Below are 23,702 nucleotides of genomic sequence, written 5' to 3'. Positions count from 1 at the left end.
CGTGATGGAAGTGTTAGACAGTATGGAGAGACGGGCTGTTAGTGATACTGATATGGTGAAGGGCGGGGAAATATAGAGGGGACGACAGTATCCATGGTACCCTGTGTTCACGGGAGCAGGAAGAGAGGTAATAACATTGTTGAGGGAGGAAATAGAGGACAGAAAATACTCTGATGTGGCATATCAGAAAAAGGAAGTAGCCAAATATAGGAAAGTGCAGGGAAGGCAAGAGCCACTTAGGGAGTGACAAAGAAACGTATTTTGAAGATGAAACGATACCTACCTCCTAGCTCTCTCCTAGTCTGCCTCTCCCCCCTCCGACTTTCTCAGTGCAGATATGTAGGTATAGCTGTTTCCAAGCTACTTTTTACTATAATTGATTTCCCAGGGAGAGGGGGCGCTGCGGCTCTGCTTAATAATTAACTGACCAATCTTCAGCCCAGGAGAGGGAAGAGAAAGAGAAAAAAAGTAGAGTGAGAGGAAGCGAGTGAGGCAGGCGGCCTCTTAACGAGCCACTTGAGTGGTTCAAACATCACAGGATGGGCAAAATAAGGAGAGAGAGAGAGAGACAAAGAGGGAGGGAGGAACGCAGCTAGAGAGGGAGTCTGACAGAAGAAACAGCCAGCACAAAAAAAGAGGAAAACATCTCTCTTGACGTCTCAGATGAGCTTATTCCCAGTCCTGCTTCTGCTTCTTTTTTTGTTTGAGCTGAGAGCACCATAGCATGCTCTAATTCTAAAAGTGGAAAAAGAGAAAGTGAATTCTGCATCATGTAGTCTCTCTGAATCTCGCTCTATCTATCTCTATCAGAGCGCCATCTTGCCTGCAAAAATGCAAAAATTGGGGAAATGTAGACATGTTTGTTCACATTTACCTCTGCATACAGTAATACGGCATCTTTTCCATCCTTCCTCTCAGGTCTGTTCCACAGGGCCATAGCCCAGAGTGGAACTGCCATCTCCAGCTGGTCTGTCAACTACCAGCCCCTCAAGTACACCAAGATCCTGGCCCGGAAGGTGGGCTGCACCTACACGGAGACGGCCGACCTGGTTGACTGCCTGAGGCGCAAGAACTTCCGGGAGCTGGTGGACCAGGACATCCAGCCAGCCCGGTACCACATCGCCTTTGGCCCCGTGGTGGACGGAGACGTGGTACCTGACGATCCTGAGATCCTCATGCAGCAGGTGAGGGTCGGCCACCAGGATCAAAGGTGGCACTGCAGATATGTCCGAGACTGTTTTTTTTCTTATTTTGCAAGTAGAGTGAGCTGAGCTGTGATGACACAGCAGACAGTGAGAACATGAAGAACTTGTTGGTGTGAGGGTGACCTTTCCACAGAGTGGGGGGTCTGGCGGTGACATTTAAAAGCTGGTGTGAACTCGCATCCTAAAATGCTGGAACACATTCCCTTGGTGGTATATTCTGGACCCACGGCTCACAACTTTTTTTTGCTTGTGATCTCGTACATACAAACCCTTCGACACAGTTTGCATGTCTGAGTAGTGAGCAGATTTGATTTTGTGACTGAAAACCAACAAATTCCACACTCAACATGTGTTTCCCTTGTTGCGCCACCAGGGGGAGTTCCTCAACTATGACATCCTTATAGGAGTGAACCAAGGAGAGGGGCTGAAGTTTGTGGACGACAGCGAGGACAACGACGGCATCTCAGCGGCAGCGTTCGACTACACCATCTCCAACTTTGTTGACAACCTCTATGGCTACCCTGAGGGTGAGGATTGCCAACATTATACTCCTTTCAGGCTTTAATGTCCTCCATATTATGTCATCTGCCGCCTCTCAGATGACAGGACTTTGCAGTGTCACTGTTTTTCTATGCTTATTAGAAGTGCCAGTGGAGGAAATCGTCCCGGGGTCCTGGGTCGACACACATTAAACTAAAATTAAAGGATACTTTGCCAAAACGAAAAGTAAACAGCATAAATCATAATCACAATACGATAATGACCTAAACATATGACATAAGATAAATATGTTCCCTGATACTTGAGCTCGATGTGCACACTACAGAAATATTTTTTTGACATTGTCATGTTTTCTGGACTTAAAATGCATCAACAGCAACTTATCACATACTACAGCTCCAGTCTTTGTAGCATCATGTGGGCAGACAATAAAAACACTAATGTGTGAGCCCAGCCCAAGTGAATCAACCAAGACAGGCATACTAAAGAGATTGCCTATCATCGGGATTATCTTTCACCACGGTGGGTCTGTGCTTTGGCCTTTGAGGCTCCGTGGGCTCTAATGCTGTCTCTCATCAACCCCCAGGCAGCCAGCTCCCAATCACAGCGCTGTTGTTCCTAACAGATCAGCCTGCAAAACCCTCGCAGCGGGCCATAGTCAAAATACAGACACATTTGGATAATGCAGTCACGCTTCCTCTCAAGTGCCTGTCACTCATTCTTCACTCTGACGGGGCATGTTTCCCTCTTTTGCCCTTTGTGTCGCTCAGTCTGTCCTTTCAGTGTCTCTCTCGGCTTTATCGGTTTATCTCTCACACGTACATACAAACATCTTTTTCTTCCTATTTCTGTCATTCCTGTTCATTTTAGTAGCGTTTGCTTCCATCTTCCACCACCCTCTGTTTCACATCTCTTGACCACTCTAATCTCTCAAATGTGTTCAAGCTCTGTCTTTACTTTCCTCTTAACGTATCAGAATTTTTAATCTTTTTTCCCTTTGCCCTCCCCCCCTGTACCTTTTCCTATCCTCCAGGCAAAGACATCCTGAGGGAGACCATTAAATTCATGTACACAGACTGGGCAGACAGGGACAATGGCGACATGCGAAGGAAGACGCTCCTAGCTCTGTTTACAGACCACCAGTGGGTGGCGCCGGCAGTGGCCACCGCCAAACTACACGCAGAGTTTCAGTCACCGGTTTACTTTTACACGTTCTACCACCACTGCCAGACGGAGACGCGACCCGAATGGGCCGATGCCGCCCACGGAGATGAGATACCGTACGTGTTTGGCGTTCCCATGATCGGTGCTACAGATCTGTTCCCATGCAACTTCTCCAAGAACGATGTGATGCTGAGCGCTGTGGTCATGACTTACTGGACCAACTTTGCCAAGACTGGGTAAGCCTTTTTGATGATTTTATTTCATAACGATATTTTTGATAAACTAGCAAGTGTAGTGCCTCTTTAGTAGTAGAGTTGAAGCGTCTTTGTCTTTGGTGAAAGGGCTGATCTCATGAACCGGATGTTCGCAGAATTGTTCAAAGTTTAGTGTCTTGTCTCATGTGCTGCAAGTTCATAAATAAAAACTTAAAACACGAGGGTATATTCAATGTTTAGATGTCAACACGCATTGAAGAAATCTTTGAGCCAGATGATTAAAACCTTGACTGATATGTCCCCTCTGTCCTCCATTAGGGACCCCAACCTGCCAGTCCCTCAGGACACCAAGTTCATTCACACCAAACCCAACCGCTTTGAAGAGGTCATCTGGACCAAGTTCAACTCAAAGGACAAGCAGTACCTCCACATTGGATTAAAACCTCGTGTTAGAGACAACTACAGGGCCAACAAGGTGGCCTTCTGGCTGGAATTAGTCCCCCACCTCCATAGTCTACATGAGGAGCTCTTCCCCACCACGACCCGTTCGCCGGGAGGCCCTGGCCATGGCACCCCCCGACCGGGCCTTCGCCCATCTCGTCACCCTTACCCTACCTTCGCCTCTGATCCGGAGCTTGAGGGTTCGGAGCGTCCGCACCAGAACCTCTTCCCTGGAGACACCCGGGACTACTCCACCGAGCTGAGTGTGACAGTTGCCGTGGGCGCATCGCTCCTCTTTCTCAACATCCTGGCATTTGCCGCCCTTTACTACAAGCGTGACAAGCGCCACGAGATGCGACGCCACCGGCTGTCTCCTCAACGCGGCGGGCCTGCCAACGACCTGGCTCACAGCCAAGAGGAGGAGATCATGTCCCTGCAGATGAAGCACTCGGAGCACGACTCTCACCACGACATGGAGCCCCTCCGGCCCCATGACATCCTACGGCCCGCCTGCCCGCCTGACTACACACTGGCGCTGCGCCGTGCCCCCGACGACGTGCCGCTGATGACACCTAACACCATCACCATGATCCCCAGTACCATCACCAGCATGCAGCCTCTTCATGCCTTCAACACTTTCCCCTCCACCGGCCACAACAACACCCTGCCCCATCCCCACTCCACCACCAGGGTATAGTAGGGACTAGCACGACACAGCGCCACCTAGGGACCAGGAAGACTGGCTCTGCCACAGATCTAGAAGAGAGGCCCTCTGGATGTGGGCCTTTGTTCTGTTCTCCTATTCTCTTTCCCCACAAACAACTCCACCTCCTCCATCGTGTGCTGTCAAACTCAGCAGCTCCACTGGTGGCGTGTGGAGAAGTAACTGAACTGCACGGCAGCAGATGATCAGTTTGGGGGTGATTTAGATCGTTCAAAGATACTGTTTTCAAAGGTATGCCGTTTCCAGACTAAAGCCCCCCGACACTAGTCAAAAGGACAAATGCTTTTCGGCCCTTGCAGTTTTCATCCTCTTCTTCTTTACTCTCCCTGGCGTGTTGCGTGCATTTATCGTTCTCTTTTCTACATCTGTGTCTTATCCCTGCGTTGTTCCTCTCATTCATGTGATTCTCTCCCTCTCTCCCAGCGCTCCTTTGCTCCAGGGACTCACAAACGACTGAGCTGTAGGAGGGGGCATAGAGTGCCACCAGTAGTATTATAGCTAGGAAAGCATTGATATCTGATACTTTCATTCTACCAGCATTCTTGGTGCCAAGTATGTACTACTGTGTCTGCTTTCTCATCGAGGGAGGGAAAAAAAACAAAAGAAAATTCGAGAGTATTCCTATTTACTGTCAATTAACAGATGCTGTGTGTTCTCATGACAAAGTGCCAAACTGGCCCTCGATTGTGTTTGTTTTTTTCTTTCATCTTCTGTTTCTTTTTCTTTTCAAGCATTTGTTTAGTTGTTGTTTTTTGTGGAAAGAACTTTTGCTGAAAATATAGATATAGAGAAATGATATTATATATAGTTATATATAAATGTGTACAAAGGAGAAAGTATATAAAGGGGTTTTCTCAGTGGGGATCTATGCATGAATTATTTTTTAAGATGATGACGGGGGAAAGGACACTGTATCTGTCAATGCACGTTTCCCAAATCTAATCAGATCATATCGGCTCTCTGGATATCTTGGTTTTTGTTACAGAACTCACAGAACAAGGAAAAATCCCCAAAAATCCTCTTCACCTCCCAACACCCATTTATTAAAAGAGTCATTTCCACAAATCTCAGAAGATGTTGATCAACTGTGAACATACTCTTCCATTCATTCTCTCCGGAGAATCAGAGGTTTCTCTCCAACCAAGTGATGCATCACGCCGACCGCAAGCCCATCATCCCGCAGTAGCTACTTTTCCTTCCAGTCTGTTTGGAGATGATTGCTTTTTAGGGTGCGTGAAGTTCCAGATCTGTTGTAGCTAGCCTCTGCAGAATTATTTTTGTATTTCAGTAAGGGTAAAAAACAAAGCAGAGACAGGCAGCCTTTGCTCTTTTACATACACGTTCTCCTGTCTGCACCCCTATTTCCAGCACATGCATATTCTGTTTGATGTGTGTGTGTATGTGTGTGTGTGTGTGTGTGTGCTAGTGTGTTTGTGTGTGTGTGTGTGTGTGCTAGTGTGTGTGTGTGTGTGTGTGTGTGTTTGTGTGTGTGATGTCAGAAGTGCTTCACATGGGCATAGGTGGGGCCCTAATTAGACAGCAAAGAGATAGAGAGGCAGACAGGCAGGATCACCCCCATGGTAAAAACTTCACACTTCAAAATGAGCTCCTTCCGGCTGCGTACAAAAACACCCCGCTCCGTATCAACCTCACTCACTCCCTCCCTTTTCTTGTCTCCGTCAGCACACTAGCTTTGTGTTCGAGACCGGAGCTCATATTGCGCTGATCAAATCCCTGCTGTGACCACAAAACTCCGAAACACCTGACTTCACTGTATCAGCTGCGTTCTACACAATTTCTGACCTCAGTTCAGCTCTGCTATTATCCTCACATTCAAGGGTTAGTTCACTAAGCTAGTGACTTTTTTTTGTGAGCTCGTCAGTTGTAAATTAAACTCTAAGCACACCGAGGGTAACCGGTGGGCCTTCACGGCCTAGGGAGCGGCGCTGCAAGATGAAAAGAGGGCTCGGATCTCCCAAACGGGGTAAAAGCCACAACAGTCTCTGCTACGGATTTTAAACATGGGTCATGGGTAATGCTGGAACACGTGGTAGCCTACATCCAGTATGGGAGAAGTTAGTCACCGGTGCTGTCTTTGCTTGTGCTCTAGCTATAGCCTGTTTGTTTTCTATTTTATTACTGCCTAACGGGGTGGCGGGGGAGGGACAGAAGGGAGAGGAATATACCCGGCTGCCCCTGTCAGAGATTTTGTAAGCCCTCTGAAAGGGAAATGTGCACAATGTAAAACACAAAACAACTGATTTGGGCGTTCTGCAGGTGGATAGATGCAGTGGAGCCGATGATGGACAGTAGAGCAAGGAAAGGTGCACGCTGTGGAAACAAGACTGGGAGGAGATTGGAAAAAGACTCACAGCCTTAAATGTAGAAATCCGAATCAAAAGAGAGGATGAACTGATCACTAGCAAATGCGGACATTCAAAGGCATGGCCATCTTTTTCCCCACAATGTTTGCCAGCAGGATCCCTTGCTTATCTGTCCTACGGAGGACCAAACATGTCCAATCAGACCCATATGAACCCTTTTGTACTCACTCCTGTGGATAAGGAGGCAGTGAGGGGTCGTGAGGTGAACCTCACCACAACACAGCAACAATGAAACCACCAGAGGTGAAAACTGAAACAAGGTATTTAGTTTGGTCTGTTCTTTATCCCTGTCTATTTTATAAGCTAACACTGGAGGGCGCCATTGTGGCTGCTTTACACAGACTGCCCACTCTGAGGAAACTGGATGTGTGAAGAAAAATACCAAACTGTGTGGCAGGACAGAGAGAGACACAACATCTGGAAGAGGATCAAAACTGTACATTTCTAAGTGTAAGAATCGAACATACAAAATATTTGTAAATATTAAGTTTCTTGTTTGTTTTTCTTTTTCTTTTTTGAGTGAATGAATGAAATGCCTATTTTGTGACAACAAAAGACAACAGGTGCAGTTTGCAACAACAACAAAAATGGCCGCTGGCTTGAGGTTTCAAATTCATTAGTGAGTAAAGAAATGCTTTCCACTGATAATTATTCATGCCTTTACAAAATAACTTTTGTTTCTTTACTTTGTCCCACATTGCCCATAATCATGTGGGCATCCTGTAGCATCATGATTCCTAACCAGGAGAGTCACTGTAGCAGAAATACATCTTCACTGCAGCCCCCACACGACAGAGGGCCTAAGATGCTGTAGTCAACTCTGCTAGTTTTTAATTTAAGACTGTGGCTTCATCGCTCTTTGTTTTGGGGTTGTAGTCGATGGAACAACTTCTCTGTGTATATTTTTTCCTTCTTTGTTTTCTCCTTTTATTTTGAAATATATCTTGTGGTCCAACTATACTGCTGATGAGAGGCTAAGAGCCCTGACAAAAGTCCGCTTTGACCGGCTGATGATGTAATGGTGGAGGGGCGTGGCCTGTGATTCATGGTCAGGACTTCTAAACACAAAGTGCAGCCAACTAAATATTCTCCCACTTCACATGTAGCAGTGTTTACATGGAGCTACTTGATCACATGTGGGACAGACATGAGGGCTTTGATACCATACGATGCCTCATAGAGAAATGAGATCACACAGGTGGTCTGACTTCTTCCCTCCACACACTGTGTTGCATTGTGGGTGTGGAGGTTGTGTTGACCTTACAGTGATGTGATGTAGCAGTGGAGAGCTTCATGCTCCAAACAGTTGAGAGATGAAATGTTCAGTAAATCTTAAAAGTCCAGTGCACTTTTAGAGCCCGAGCGTGTGTTTAACAGTGGATCAGACTGGATGTATGTGGACACACACTTCGCCTCGTCTGTGTTATGAAGGGATTTTGGTTTATTCTTATTTCAACGTGCCCGAAAACTGCAGTCAAGCAAACCAAAATGGCTTCATATCGCTGAGAGTTAGAGATCTTGTGTCAGGTCAGTGGTGCACGGACCGCACATGGTTAACACCACACAATGGGGAGGACAGTGACACACACACACACACTCACATAAATCTCCAGCTTGGTCTCGATTGCATCAAGTTGCACCTGTTGTCTTGTTTTTACATTCTTTGTTGAATTCAGAAACCCAAGACTTGAGACGAAGAAAAATGTTAAATAATGGAATTTAAAAAAAGATGATTATTAAAAAAAAAAAGTATAGTAAAACTATATAAATAAATGCGGTGATGATATTTCTGTTTACTTTAGAAGTTATTATACACTGTATGCTGTGATTCTGATCTGGGAAACATTAAAGACATTCATAGCCAGTCTGATGATTTTGTCTCTTTATTTATATCGTGAACAAAAGTAAGAATACAATCAACAATAAAGAAAAAATGATGTTTTGAATTATTTTAGAATGTAAATATGTGGAATCCGATACTTTACAGGAAAGAATTTGTTCTGAAAAAGAATTCACAAAAACAAACTTTTTCATGTATAAATGTAAACGATACCACATCTAGAATATTTTTTTATATAAAGTGTAAATATGTCATCAAATACCAATTGATGTCAAAATAAACATTACAAATTGAGAGTTAAGAAGATAACATTATACTCAGTCAGATAAGGGGAAATAACATTGTCATGTATAACCTTCATGTTGACATTTAGACTGCATGATCTTTTAATACATTGAAAATGTAAATACTTTGCATCAGATCTTTAAATGTATATTCACATATATTCTAACTTTCAAGTAACCATCACATAAAAAGTGTTTAAAAAAGCGGAAAAAAATGTTTTGTATCAGATACTTTACAAAGAGATTCTAAATTCAGAGTACAAAATAATTACACATCACACACAAGTTGATTCAAACAATCTTTCTGCCATGTAACAATGTGAACAATACCATAGATAGACGGAATGATTCAAAAATCTAAATATGTGGAATTTGATACGTCGCAGAAACAAAACGCATATTTTAAAATGTAAATATGTGGAATTTGAGAGAAAAAAGACATGTATTTAGAGTAGAAGAGACAACATGAACCTAAATATGTAGATATTTGGAAACATATTTACCTGAAATAAAAACAAAGACTTAAAAAGTTGAGTAACAAAATATATTCTTCTCAATTAAATAAGAAGACAACGTATACCTATGCATGTTGACATTCACACTGAATGATGGTTTAAAAGATTGGAATTGTAAATGTTTTGCATCATATACTTCACAGATAGAAAGAAATTGTCAGATTCAATGATTCTGACTACAATTGTACATCAAACGTAATCTGATGAAAATGTCCTATTATGATAATACCACATAGAGACTAAGTGACGTTTTAAAAGATGAATAAAATAAATGTTGACATTTAAAATTGGACACGTCACAGAAACAAAAAAACCTTAATAACAGAGATATGACATTTGATTCACAAAGTATATTTTTTCACTGACAATATAATGACAATCATCTTCCACAAAAGCATTTAAATCAAAGTCTGATCATCCAACATGTGCCCCTAACATGTACATTGACTCAATTATTTTTATTAAACATGTTAAATGTGATCTGAGCACTGCAGTGATTTTCTCATATTCTCCTATTGTAAGCCATTGTGGTGAAATATATGTGTACTTACAATATTACAAGCTTTTTATTTGTCATTGTACGACAGGGTTGCACCAAAAAAGAATGTAATTGTTGTCCCAATTCGCTGCATAGGAAAGAAAGAAAAAAAAAAAAGATATTATATATGGAGGGTGGAGGATGAATTAAGGAGTCTAGCAGCCAGAGGAAATAAGCTGTTCTGAAGTCTGGTGGTTTGGCAGCTGATACTTCTGTATCTCTCTCCAGACGGCAGCAGGGTGAACAGCTTGTGGCTGGGTGGGTTTTGTCTTTTAATGTTTTAACTCTTCACAGACTCCTCTTCTCACCAATATCACTGATGCTCAGTAGATATGTGCCAATGATGTTCTGGGCAGTTTTAATCACCGGCTGTAGAGCCCTCCTGTCCTGTGCCGTGCACATCCTCTGCCAGTTTGTAATGTTTGCTGTCAGGATGTTTTCTATTGCTCCTCTGTAAAAGTTGACAAGAAGCTGGCACAGGAATTTTGTCTTCAACCTTGTCATCTTGTTATGTCCTGTTACTATTTGTGATTCTCCTCAAAGTAATATAAAACAAGTAAGATCTAAATATCCATGAGAGGATAATGAATATACAGGAGGATGTGCACCTCTGTAACCACAAAGCATGTAGTCTCTCACTAGATGTTAGAGAGGCTTTCCTCTGCTTGCTTACGTGTGATATGTTTCCATGTTGTAGGAATGTCAGCAGGCTCTGCAGTGAATGCTTCGGCAAACTGCTTGTTGAACTTTGCCAGAACGTATTTCCAGTAGTCTGATGCCTGAAGGCTTGCATCTGGAGCAATTCTCCAGTCTGGGAAAATGGCCGCGTAATCCTTGTAGGGGTGGTATTTACCATTTGTAGCAGCGCAGTGAAAACTCTGGTCACTGATCACAGAGGAAGAGCATATGTCGGTGACAAGTTTTTCTGTCCTATTCCATCTGAATCTACCCAGAGCCTGTGACCGATGTAGTGAAGTCTTGTGGTGAGTGTGGACTTTTCCTTCTGTCTCACAAGGCGCTTTGCAGAATGGACACTGTTTACCACATCCAATCAGTTTGGTGAAAAGCTCGTTCTCAGGCTTCACATGAAGATCTTTTAGTTTCATTAGGATGTTTGTTTTTTTAAACTTCTCTTGAAGGACTTGTGCCATGTCCTTTACACACTCAGTCAGCCAGTGAGCAAACTGTTCCTGGTCGGCATTGTTCAGGATCATGAAAGCACGAAGAGCATCTTTGGAAATGACCAGTTTATCACCAAGTTTCTTACAGACATTTTCAACAAATGACTTCAAGTTGCAACTCTTTTCTGTTTTAGCTTTGTTGACAGCTGTATTTATGCTCCTGATACTTGACTGAACATGTTCATCCTCAAACTCAATCATCGTAGACCCATTTGAGAAGTGTTCCACTATTTGGTTGAGTATCCAGGTCTTTACGTACTCTTCATAAGAGCAAATGTAGCTCAGATAGTTTTCAAAGTCATCCTTTGATAGCAAATCCAGTAAGACTGAATACTGGAGGGACTTTCGTGTTCCGAACTTCTGCTTCTTCATTTCACCAATGATATCAGGACCCAACGAACAGTAGACAAAGTCTTCGACTGCAGGCCTCAAGCAGCGATCCGTGAATTCTTTTGCCTTCTTTTGGCACTGGTCTCGTTTGTTGAACACATCTTTAAAATCAGTGCGGAACTTTTCCTTGTTTTGGTTCAGACATCTGTAGGGATCATTCACACGTATGAAATCCTCATGCAGTTTCTGGAACTGTCTGGCTGCAACTCCACAGATGTGCTGTTTCAGAGAAACTTCGAACTCGATCTCTATCTTAACATCCTGATTGTTTTGCAGGCTCTCGTCAATCATGTGTAGGATCTCCTGGATGTAAGTGTCATGGTAATTGTTTTTTTTTTCAGTCACAAACTGTGTGCAACTTCGAATGATACAGTCAGCTAGGTTTTGTACAGCCTTTACGTGATCTTCAATGTTGAAGATCTTGCTGAGTTTGTGTATTATCTGTTTGCAAAGTCCGTCCACTGTATATTTGAAAGGCACCAGTCCACAATCTTTCAGACTTTTTTGACTTAATAATTCACATGCATGACTCCCCTTGCGTGATAAATTGTCTCTCAGGCAGCAGGACACATATGTGATGACATTTTTGGTCTTTTGTTTAGAAAAACAGAGTTCATTTACTGTTTTTTTCCACATCTTATCAAATTCTGTGTCTAGCTCTTTGTCTGCCATCTTGACTTTTTTTTCCCGACATTCATCTATCAATGCACACACTCTCTCTTCTAATTCTTTTGTGTGGTTCTCCTTGATTCTATCAAGTTCTGTCATCCCCTGTCTGATGTCAGCTGCTGCTTGGAGCTGATTAAACACAGAGCACTCCATTTCTCTTCGAAGACTCTTTGCACTGTTTGCAAAGTCCTCTCTGTATCCTTCAACTAGATAGACATGACCCTCTGTTTGCTTGAAGTACTTTGCCAGCTTTTCAAGAAGCGTTGTCTCCCATTTAGACAGCACTGTGAAAGCTTCACTTTTCAACTGTGTGAGAAGTTCTGACATGTCAGATATCTCAGATGTCTCAGCAAAATTACCAAAGTTGTTGATCTTTGTTTCTGCAATCGTAACCCACGTGTACATTTCTTTTTTGAATTTCCATTCCCATTCGTTGAATTCTGTGCACAGCCTCATGTATGCATCAGCCACCAGGCTGTTTCTGAAGCTGAAGATGAAGTTTTCATGCTTCACTGCATTCCAAAGACTTTTCATCCACTCTGTAAACTTCAAGATATCATTAGCAGATGATTCACAACTGCCCAACATTTGGATTATGTTCTTCTTGAGCTCATACACAGCTTCACTGTACCCTGCATTGACTGGTGCCATTGGTGGGTTTCCATTCCAGAGTCCAGGAATGTACCAGTTCCCAGTGTCTGGACTGTACTCCATCACATCAGTGAAGCTCTTGTTCTCTTCTTTCTTTTCCATTTTGGCTGCTGCCTGGGTCATCTCGTCTAACTGTTCCAAGAGCAGTTTCCTGTCTCGTAAGTTGTTCTCATGGGCTGAAACGTCTGACACATTCTGGTGAACGAACTGACATTTGGGCTTTTTGCCCACCGCGCTCATCCTGAGGAAAGCATGCACAACTATTTGTAGGATGTCTTTCATATCTGTTGAATTCTCCATTGCAATATTGATGATGGTGATATCACTCAGCCCCACAACAAGTGTTGCAAGCTCATTGTCGTGCTCATGGCTATTGTCCAGTTGTGCAAGCTCTGGTGACTTTAAGCCCTCGGTGTCAATGATCACCATGAAGTCACAGTTGAGTACTTTTTTAACATCTTCATTGATTCCGATGAGCAACATAAAGGCACCTCGAGTGCATCGACCACTGCTGACTGCAAACTGCACTCCAAACATGGTGTTGAGGAGAGTGGACTTCCCTGTGCTCTGAACTCCAAGAACTGTGACGACCAGTATCTTGCTCTGAGAAGACATCAAGTCATTGAGCTGGGAAAGAACGTCACTAACCCATCTGAGAGGTATGTTGGATGCGTCTCCATCTACAAGCTCAAGGGGAAATCCATCAAGTAACAATTGTGCACATAGTTTGGGAAGATGCTGTAATTGTTGACGTGATGGGGCTTTTTCTGGAAGGGAAAGTGATGCTTCATAGATCTGACCCATTTCACGGAAGAAGTGTTCAGTCCCCAATGAGCTGTTGGAAAGTTGTCTGTCAATGTCTTTGATTTCTGCTTTGTTTTCAGAATTTTTGCATTTTTCTTTGTACTGCTCCCTAAGATCAGACAATTTCTCTCGAGACACGTTATCGAGGTTCATTCGCATCCATTTCAGGAAATAGCACCTCTCTATCCCTGGGCTTGATATTGCATTGATGAAACATGTCATTGCATTTGACATGTCATAAGAGTTTTGTTTTTCTCGAAGTTTTGTTTTCTCTATCTGAAGATCACTTTTGTAGTCTTCTATACTTTCAGACCCGACTTTTCGAAGCCGACATTCTTCCTTCTCTAAGCGAGTCAGTTCCTTCCATATTTGGCCTTGCAAGGGCAGCTGAGCTTCTTTGTATTCAAGGATATCTTGAATTTCAGCAGTGATGGCATCTGCATTTTTCTTGGCAGTCTGGCACTCTGAAGAGTCTTCATCAACCCAGATCCCCAGTTTATGGGCAATGTCAGCCATCTGCTCGATTCCCATCTTCATCTTTGAGTTCTCAACTACATTGCTGACAGTTTTCCGCAATTTTTTGACAAAGTCTGCATCATTCATTCGTTTAGTCTTCAGAAGGATGTTGCTGTTAGTCAAGCTCAACTTGGTTGCTACACTTTCTAGAGCATCTATACCAAAGTGATTGCTTTGATGGTTCCCAACCAAGAAGATCTGTGCCTTGTGTTGTTGGTTGGTAAGCAGCTTGCACGCAGAGTCCAAAGTGTCAAAGAACACAAAAACTGCTGCAGATGTCTGACACAAAAATGAAAATTGTGTTTCAAATGAAGCAATGTCCCCACGAAGGTTAGCTACAGCTACTGGCTCACTGAAGACATCCATGTTTTTGTTCCCACAAGGAAGGTACCAAGTGATTTCAACCAGTCCATTGGATATTCTCTTTGGACTGTCACCACACTCCATATTATGATGGACAAAGGTGTCGTGGTACTGCTGAGAATTGCTCAGAAGCTTATTGAGGATCTCTGACTTGGACAAGGAGCACTCACCCAGTCTCACAAAAGATATCATTGGAAGTTCAGAGAGAACAATTCTGTCTTCAATAAAGCCTTTGGATTCTGAGAGGGACTGAGGTCTGTACTTTTTAACAATGTCTCTCATGGCCCAAAGCATGAGTGTGCACTGCTTTGTGTCACAATTAGGAAGCAACAGAGGCACAGAAAACTGACACATAGACATTTTGAGTGCCATTTCCTGCCGTACAAAACCATCAGAACACAGAAAGAGGGCAGTGATTATGTCAAGGGGGTTTAGCATGTCACCTGAATTTGTACTTTTTACTAGATTTTTAAGATCTAACAGCGGATGATTACAGTTTGACTCACATGCAGATGTACATTTCACATTCCTAGCTGTGACATTAACCATCATCAGTTTCTTCAGGAAGTACCATGGAAGATCTGAATTACACTTGGCAGGTTCATCAGTGATGGTCTTCTCGTCAATCTGAAGTATTATGCTCAGGGATAGCTTCTCAGGGTAGAGCTGCTCCAACCCCAGATCCTCCATTAAGCTCTTTAGATGCGTCTCTGAAGAAATGAAAACAATGAATATTAAACCCATATTGGTTATGTCAATATTCATAAGCATGGATCAAAGTTGTAACATTTAAATTTGTTTAGCTGAAACACAGTTTTAATATGGTACACCTAACTAAAACTAAGGCCTATGGTCAGGTAGTCAGTAATCTGTCTGTCCAATTATTGGGTCTAGATAAAGAATACCTCAACAACACTAGAAAGTGAAACCTTATGTTTTGGCAACCCTCTAACATTTTCTCCAATGTCGCTTTTAGCCTAAAATTTTGATTTTTGAACAAGAGATATCAAAATCTAATGGGCAGCCTGGCATGGAATTGTCAGCTAAAGGACTTGAGAGAGATGTATGAAGACATTCTGTTTTTCAATTGAATTGAATTTAATTTAACTACTAGGCCTATTTTTAGCCCCCTGCTCGAAAATTGCATACTCCTACTCTTTTGAGTACACTACCCAAACTACAAGGTCTATTTTAATAATTTTGATGCTATAATACTGGTAACACTTGTGAGATGTGTTGAATTGTGTAAATATTTTGTATATGTTACTGGTTAATATAGAAAAATAAGAGATTACACAGCTGAAATTGAAAACATTCAGCTCCGCCTGGAAAAAATGCACTTTCAGTGATAAAAGGTTATTGAAATAATGCAGTATGATCCCTAAAACTTTCCCAAGTCATAGCATAACTGATCAGTAGTTATTACAAAATGGTTAGAGTGGAATAAAGTGAATAATAAGAGGTTTTATTACAAAGGGGTCAGGCGAGGTCATCATTTTCGAACCAGCTGTTGCAGCTCTTACATTGTACTTTTATACACTATATAACTATATATTTCACTTTCTTTATCACTCATATGATTCAATACATCCAAATTCAGATAATAGGAATCATATTCATATTCATAACATCATCAGAGCCAGTTTTGGCTGTCATCTGTAGGATTTTCTCATTTCATGTGTGTGTATGTGGCTGCATGGCAGCCTATCCTCGGTCGATTTCCAAAAACAACCCCTCCTTCGAAGCCTCACAGTCTTAGGAAGACCTGTGTCGAGTTTGGTGGCGATAGGCAAAAGTTTTCATACAATAAAGTTGCCAGAAGTGACGCGTGTACCCCGGCGGAAATTTCCGGTCGCAGGCAGTCTGACCACTCGCCCAAGCCTGCTTGACCGCTCTTATTCTGGAAACAAGGCGGAAGTCAACAGTATGCAGTTGGCAGCAATGACTACAGCTTTGGAACGGAAATTCTGCGGCGTTATTATCCATATTTTTCATAAAACTTGGGCGCATACCTACGATTTTTTTCGGTGGAGTTCAGCATGAAGGTACGTTTGATCACCCACAACTGTTTAGTGCTTATACGGATCGTAAAACAGAAGTTAGTTACGTGTTCCGCCACGTGTGCTAATGCTATTACATGCTTTGTATGACTGGGTAGCCGTTAGCATGAGGGTACAAACATTGATTTGAGGTACTCATAACGCCGATTTTTGGCCCGGATTTGGTGCTTTTATGCCACGATATTGTTTTACTTATATGAGTAGCCTATAGTTGTCTTTGGAGTGTATAAGAAGTGACTTATATGATGTTGTTGTCCACACGTTGCTCTTTCATCCAAAAAAAAAAAGTGGCGTGTCCACACTACTGGCTAATAATCATTCTATTTTCCGCATTTGATTTGAGGGGCTCTGAGCCCGAGCCAGAAGGTTAATAATCAATTCATGAATGAAAAGGTGAACTATTTATCAAACTATCAAAAGGAAGTCTAGATTTTAAGATGCATCGTTAGTCATTCGTGTACCACTAGTGTTGGCAAAAACTGAATGAATGAATCTTTTGAATTGAATCTTTCGCAAGTTTGATTCATTCTGCGCCTACATTGGTATGTGTTGCCTCCAGGAAATATAACTTATATAAGTAGGATATAAGAGTTATATAACTCAGTATAACTTGCGATGCGTGGACGTCAAGGGCAGAGAGACAGTTATGCGCTGCACTCTCCCCATGAGCCTGGCTACTGTTGGCAGATTTAACCCCGTTGTGAGGCCAGATGCCTCTATCTTTGTTTTGACCAACTTCCTACCAATCACGCTGACCCGGGACCTTTGCTGACCTCACCAGAAAACAACTCGGCACCATCTAGTGGACTGAAAAAGCAATTGATTTGATTTTTCTAGTAATTTTTTTTTTCTTTTTTAATAGTTTATATAATAAAAGATCGATACTTGGCGTCCATGTATCGATACAATATCGCCACGCAAAATATCGCGATACTATGCTGTATCGATTTTTTCCCCCACCCCTATTGTATATGGTATCCCAGTGGAGGAAAAGGTGGAGGATTTGAGATCAAGTATAAGAGGTGGAAAAATTATAGGGATTAAATGTCTGCAAGCAAGAAGATGGGGAGAAAGGGTTGATAGTTTGTCAGTGTTGCTGGATTTCCAAGAGAGGCTGTTGCCTGCTAAAGTCACTGTGGGATATATGAGTTACAATGTAAGAGCTTATGTTCCACCACCTTTGAGGTGTTTCAAATGCCAAAAATATGGATATATTGCGGCAGCGTGCAAAGGGAAACAAAAGTGTGGAAAATGTGGAGGGGAACATGAGTATGGGAAATGTGAGGATGGGACAGAGCTCAAATGTGCAAATTGCGGAGGTGCACATAGTGTGGCCTATGGTGGGTGTGAAGTGAGAAAGAAGGCAGTGGAAGTGCAGCAGCTAAAAGTGAAAATGAATATATATTATGCAGAAGCAGCAAAGAAGGTTCAGAGGGAGAGTAGAGTGGAAAAGGGGGGGGGGGGGGATATATCAAGGAAGGAACCGTCTCAACAGTCAAATGAACAACTTGTGACAAAGTCAAAGGGGAGATGGGAATGTACTGACAGTAAATAAGGAGAGCTTTGTGTATTTCATGGCGGAAGTATTTAACTGCACATTCTAAGCAAAAGGGAGATCTGAGAAGATTGAAATAATAGTAAAGAGTACAGCAAGATATTTAAATATTCATGGGATAACTGGGATGGCTGTTCAGGAAGAGCTTAAAAACAGGAACAGTTAAACAAAGAAACATGTTCACAGGACTAGTCATAATGTTCTACAGTGGAATGCAAGGAGTCTGTTGGCAAATGGCCAAGAATTTTAAGGTTTTCTTAATGGGTTAGAATATAAACCAGATATAATATGTGTTGAAGAGACATGGCTTAAACCAAATTTAGATTTTGTGATTCAGGGATATGTGTGCATAAGAAGGGATAGAGAAGGGGGTAATGGGGGAGGATGTGCTACCTTTGTTAGGCATGGAATTTCTTATCGAGAAATAGAAAAAGGAAAAGACCTAGAATATGTAGGGTCTGGGTCTGGCTACATATTATAACCATCACCATGTATATACAATAGGCTATTGTATATACATGGTGATGGTTATAATATCAAGCTAGCGATCGATGCTAACATGCTAATGACGCTAGCATGCTGTCTAGGCTAGTGCATAGCCAGTGTTTAGCAAGTTAACTTATCAGTCGAGTAGCTAGCTATAGGAAGAGGGAGATTGGGAGCTTGTATGTTCATGATAACCTTATCAAGAGACGTCTGACCATCTACTCTTGCACTGTATTACAAGTTATGCTGTATCTTCTCAATGTGAATGTCATAATGCCATATCAATTACTGGCAGATAATATAGTTCACAGTTAGCCAGGCTATGACAGTAGATGTCCATTTGTTAAAAAAACTAAAAAACATTAAATATCCAATTTATTTTATTTAAAAGGCATATTATGAAAGTATTCTATATTTTATTATTTCATACATTTTACAGTTGGCCAGGTGGACAACATGTCTTAGCAAGATGATGTTCAAGAAGGACCATCAACAAGCACAGATGTGCTTAGTTACACGGACATTCTGTGACTGTTCTTCCTTTTTGTTGGGTTCACCAGAGCTTTGTGTACATTATATATAATTATATTATATTATATAGCCCAAACCTGAATGCTCTGCTATACCAAATCGTGAGAAAACGGAAAATCCAGAAAAAAGTATTTCCTATATTTTAAATACAAAATACATGTATTGTATTTTGTTACATTTTCTGGCACCAGTATTTTGCATTTTATTTTGATACATTTATTTGAGGGGTATTTTGTATCAAAATACATTTTGATGTATTTTTGCCCATCTCTGGTTGTGGTGAATTTTTACAATCCATGTCAACGATTGGAATTGGAAGCATTAGAGGCAATGAAGGGACTAGACAGAAGAAGGGTCATTTGGTGTGGTGATTTTAATGCGCATAGCACTCTCTGGGGAGGGGAAAAGACTGATAGGAATGGGTTGATAGTAGAGGAGGTGATGGACTCCTTGGGACTTGTATGTTTAAATGATGGGACTTTCACAAGAGTGAATTACAAGTCAGGTAATGAGTCAAGTTTAGACCTGACCATAGCATCACGGTCATTGGCAGATACTTGTGTGTGGGAGGTATGGAAGCATTCTACTGTTGCAAGTGATCATTACCCCATTTTCTGTAGAGTAGGAAGAGGAAGCAGGGTGGGGTCAGAAGATACAGCAGAAAGGTGGGTATTTGGAAAGGCTCAGTGGGATACATTTAGAGAAATGAGTGAATCAAGGTTTAAAGATATAGATAGAGAACAGGATATATAAATATTTAATGAAAATGTGAGAGAAAATGGTGGAGTGGTGGCTAACAATGATGAAGTAAAGGCAGAAATGTTAGCTAAAGCACTGATTGAGGTCCATAGTTCTGGCAATATGTCAAAGGAGGGTTTAAATGGAAGACATAGAACAAGTGAAGCAAATAAAGAATTGTTGGAAACAGATGAAGAGAGGGAAGATGCAATCAATGCTCCCTTCACTTTGGAAGAAATAAAAAGGGCCGTAAGAAAATCAGGGCTAACTGCTCCAGGTAAAGATCAGATTTGCTACATCATGTTGAACCATTTGTCTGATTTAGCATTAGAGGTGATTTTGCAATTGTTTAACAAAGTTTGGCAGGAAGGAAAATTACCAGGACTTTGGAAACAAGCAGTTATAGCACCCATCAGAAAACCAGGAAAAGATCCCACTAATCCATCTAACTATAGACCAATAGCATTGACTTCCCACATGTGTAAAATCATGGAGCGAATGATCACAGAAAGACATTATTTGGAAACAAGGAATCTTAGGTCAAAGTATCAATGTGGATTTACAAAAGGAAGGGGAACAATGGATCCAATAGCATGTCTAGAAGCAGAGATGAGGAAGAGGAGTTGAATGGAGGTAATAAACGCTCAACTGTACTGAATGCATTCCAATGTCAAGAACTCTGGTTTTTTATTTTTTTATTTGACTCTCTTTAGCGTATAACTATAACTACACCAGCACAGACACTAGAGAAAATCTACTCCAAAACCAGATATCATGTAAATATTAGGGGTGGGGAAAAAAATCGATACAGCACAGTATCGCGATATTTTGCGTGGCGATATTGTATCGATACACGGACGCCAAGTATCGATCTTTTATTATATAAACTATTTAAAAAAAATAAAAATAAAAAAATTACTAGAAAAATCAAATCAATTGCTTTTTCAGTCCACTAGATAGTGGCGAGTTATTTTCTGGTGAGGTCAGCAAAGGTCCCGGGTCAGCGTGATTGGTAGGAAGTTGGTCAAAACAAAGATAGAGACATCTGGCCTCACAACGGGGTTAAATCTGCCAACAGTAGCCAGGCTCATGGGGAGAGTGCAGCGCATAACTGTCTCTCTGCCCTTGACGTCCACGCATCGCAAGTTATACTGAGTTATATAACTCTTATATCCTACTTATATAAGTTATAGTTCATATACTGAGTCCACACGTTTGCATTTAGTTAAGTTGGACTATGTAGTAATACAAACAGTTCAGTTTGTCAGGTTCATGCAACATTTATGACATTGTTGGTCAGTCTGTCTGCTTGACAATCCTATTTTGCTGCAATAAAAATGATTGAAGTGAGATGAACAGACTGAAAACTTTATCTTATTAGATAAAACATGTTGACACAGTTTTCCTTTAGGGACATCATTTGAAGTTGAAAAAAGTAATAAATCGCAATACTCAGAATATCGCAGTATCGTGATATCGTATCGTGATAATATCGCATCGCGGGACCTCTGGTGATTCCCACCCCTAGTAAATATGTGATTTTGATTCGGTATATATCAGTAAACAATGTATGGCCACATTTCAACGTCCACAGACTGACTGTAGTTTACATGTTCATTAATGATTTAAATAGATTTTACTTGGCAATTACAAATTATTTTCTTTTACTTACTTGTGTAGACAGACTTGCTATTGACATGACAGGCTGTCATCTTCACAGTGGGGCTTGGCCCAGTGGAAATAACAGCAATAATAATATAATAATAATATTTGTACTTATGGACTGCACATCATTTAGTGCCTTTCTGCTGAACAGTAGACTGTATAAAACTTACTTTTACCACACGTGCTGTGTTGACGGTCATCCTTGCTGTCAGACCGCTGCTTTGATGGAGGGTCGTCTTCATCACCGACTCCCTTCATGAATGAGAAAATGGACATTTTCAGGTGTGATGAATCGACTCATAATCCCATACACATTAGTTAATAAGATAGTATTTCCATTTTCTTTTCTTCTTGTTGTAGATATACAAACAGGCTGTTTACCTCCATTGTGGGTACAGTGTAGAGTGCCCCCATACTTGGTTCGGGATTATTCAATTATTCAAACAGCTTCTCACTGAAAGTAAAAAAGAGACAAGTATTGAAGGCTTTATGCCCGAGTGCTGTAATGATATGCGGTAAAGTTTAAAACACCTCGCAGCCTTCTTGACTGCAGTATGGACCAAAACCAGAGAACACTAAGCCCAACGAGAACCATAGCTTGTGGGTGCATTTCTACACTTGCTTATCGTGTGCAGCGTCATGAGGGCTATGAATGTAAAGGATTTATGAAATTATAATTAAAACAATGATTTATACTAATCAGTCTTTAATATTGTGTGTATGGTCTGAAAATGTACGACTTTGGTAAATCCTAGTGTAACTATGAACAGGATTAAGTAGAAGATTAAGAGGGCTAGAAGTTATTCAAAGAGTAACTGCACACTTTAACATGTTTTGTGTTGAGTCGACCATTTGGGACAAATCTGCCTCATGCAATAAAAGAACGTTAATGTCCTCTAATCAGGCCCCCCTCCTCCTACTGCGGTAAAGCCAGCCTCCACTTCGAAAAACATGTCAAGCCAGCCTGCACATTATTTTGCAGTGCACGTATGTAATAGGCATTACGGTAAGAGCGTGTAAGAACTGAAAGTTCTGGTGAATGTGATAGGACATGTCACATTCATTTAATAAATCAGTGAATAAGTATGTAAATCATGGATAAATTAAAACATGAATAAATGCATAAATGAATGAATGACTGAAAAAGTATACATTTTATGAATGATAACTTTAAAACCACGATAATAAATGTAAATTGCAAAAATGTAATTCCAATTGTGTGAATACTCAAATGTATGAATAAAAATACATTTACACAGACCAGTATGAATTTCAGAATAAAACCCTTTACAATTTCATTTATTAAAAAGATTAGATTAAAAAGTAAAATGGTGCATAATTACAAATCAAGTTAGCTATAGATTTATAGCAGATAACTTCAACGAGCCAGAGAGAATCAGGGCATTCTGATGTAGGATTTCAAAATTAAAGCCCTTTAAAATATCTTTCATGAGCCAACATCAAATCAAATTCATGAGCCAATTTATCTCTAATTTTAGATTTAAAAGGAAATAGTCTATAGTTACAAACTAATTTCACCTCACATTAACAGCTGCCCACCTCAGTGCCACTCAGGGATAATCATTAAATTCTAATGTAGGATTTCGAAATTAAATTCTCTTGAAATTTCATTCATGAGCAAGCTTCGTTCTAATTTTAGATTAGATTTGAAATGAAATGGTCTTTAGTTACAAACTAATTTTACCGTGGATTAATACTCACTCAGGGATAATCAGGACATTCTGATGTTCTCTCTCATAATTAAAGCCCTTATAAATCTCATCCATGAGCTAACTTCCCTCTAACATCTAAGTGTAACATCTCTGAAAACACCAGTGAACTATGTATTCAGAAGTTCTCCTCCACACCAGCCCTCTCTTGCATCTCAGTCAATGAGCTTGTAGATGGCTTCAATTCTAAAGTTAAAAATGTTATTGATGCCATTGTCTTGGGTAAGCAAAGATCTCCTTGGAGAAATGCCACACTGGTCAGAATAGAGAAAAGAGAGTGTCGGAAAGCTGAGCGCAGGTGGCGAAAAACAAATCTCCAGGTTCACTGTGACATCTATAAAGAGAGACTTTGCAATTATAATTTGGAACTTAGAAATGCAAGGCAGTCCTTCTTATTATTTGCTACCGTTGCCAGTGTCTGTAGCTGCTGAGCTCCAATCCACCTGGGAATGCAATTAATTTGCCTCCTTCTTTACTGACAAAATTCAGAAAATTAGACAAGCAGTCAGTGCCTCCACACCAACCACAGGATATGTGTTGTCCCCATCTCTA

The 23,702-nt window shown here is 41.2% G+C and overlaps 2 protein-coding genes across 2 annotated transcripts in view; one reads left to right on the top strand and one right to left on the bottom strand.

Moving 5' to 3' along the window:
• nlgn2a (neuroligin 2a) overlaps positions 1–5,107 on the top strand; it is a 78,076-nt gene extending 72,969 nt beyond the window's left edge. The window contains exons 4-7 of the mRNA XM_076086999.1: positions 919–1,184; positions 1,579–1,732; positions 2,740–3,106; positions 3,404–5,107. Coding sequence (XP_075943114.1) covers positions 919–1,184; positions 1,579–1,732; positions 2,740–3,106; positions 3,404–4,223 — 1,607 coding nt within the window. The 3' untranslated portion in view covers positions 4,224–5,107. The remainder of the gene's footprint in view (positions 1–918; positions 1,185–1,578; positions 1,733–2,739; positions 3,107–3,403) is intronic.
• Positions 5,108–8,494: 3,387 nt separating this feature from the next.
• Positions 8,495–23,702, bottom strand: part of LOC142946019 (up-regulator of cell proliferation-like) — a 28,583-nt gene continuing 13,375 nt past the window's right edge. Inside the window, exons 2-4 of the mRNA XM_076086998.1 lie at positions 21,802–21,874; positions 21,591–21,672; positions 8,495–15,095 (exon numbers count right to left, since the gene is read on the bottom strand). Of these exons, the coding sequence (XP_075943113.1) occupies positions 10,450–15,095; positions 21,591–21,672; positions 21,802–21,834 (4,761 nt within the window). The 5' untranslated portion in view covers positions 21,835–21,874 and the 3' untranslated portion in view covers positions 8,495–10,449. The remainder of the gene's footprint in view (positions 15,096–21,590; positions 21,673–21,801; positions 21,875–23,702) is intronic.

The sequence above is a fragment of the Anarhichas minor genome, unplaced genomic scaffold (genome assembly GCF_050575085.1).
Source record: "Anarhichas minor isolate MPS153535 unplaced genomic scaffold, ASM5057508v1 ptg000009l, whole genome shotgun sequence".
In the NCBI taxonomy this organism is placed as follows: domain Eukaryota; kingdom Metazoa; phylum Chordata; class Actinopteri; order Perciformes; family Anarhichadidae; genus Anarhichas; species Anarhichas minor.
Note: the sequence above shows the minus strand (reverse complement) of the source record. Positions and strands in the feature narration are given on the sequence as shown.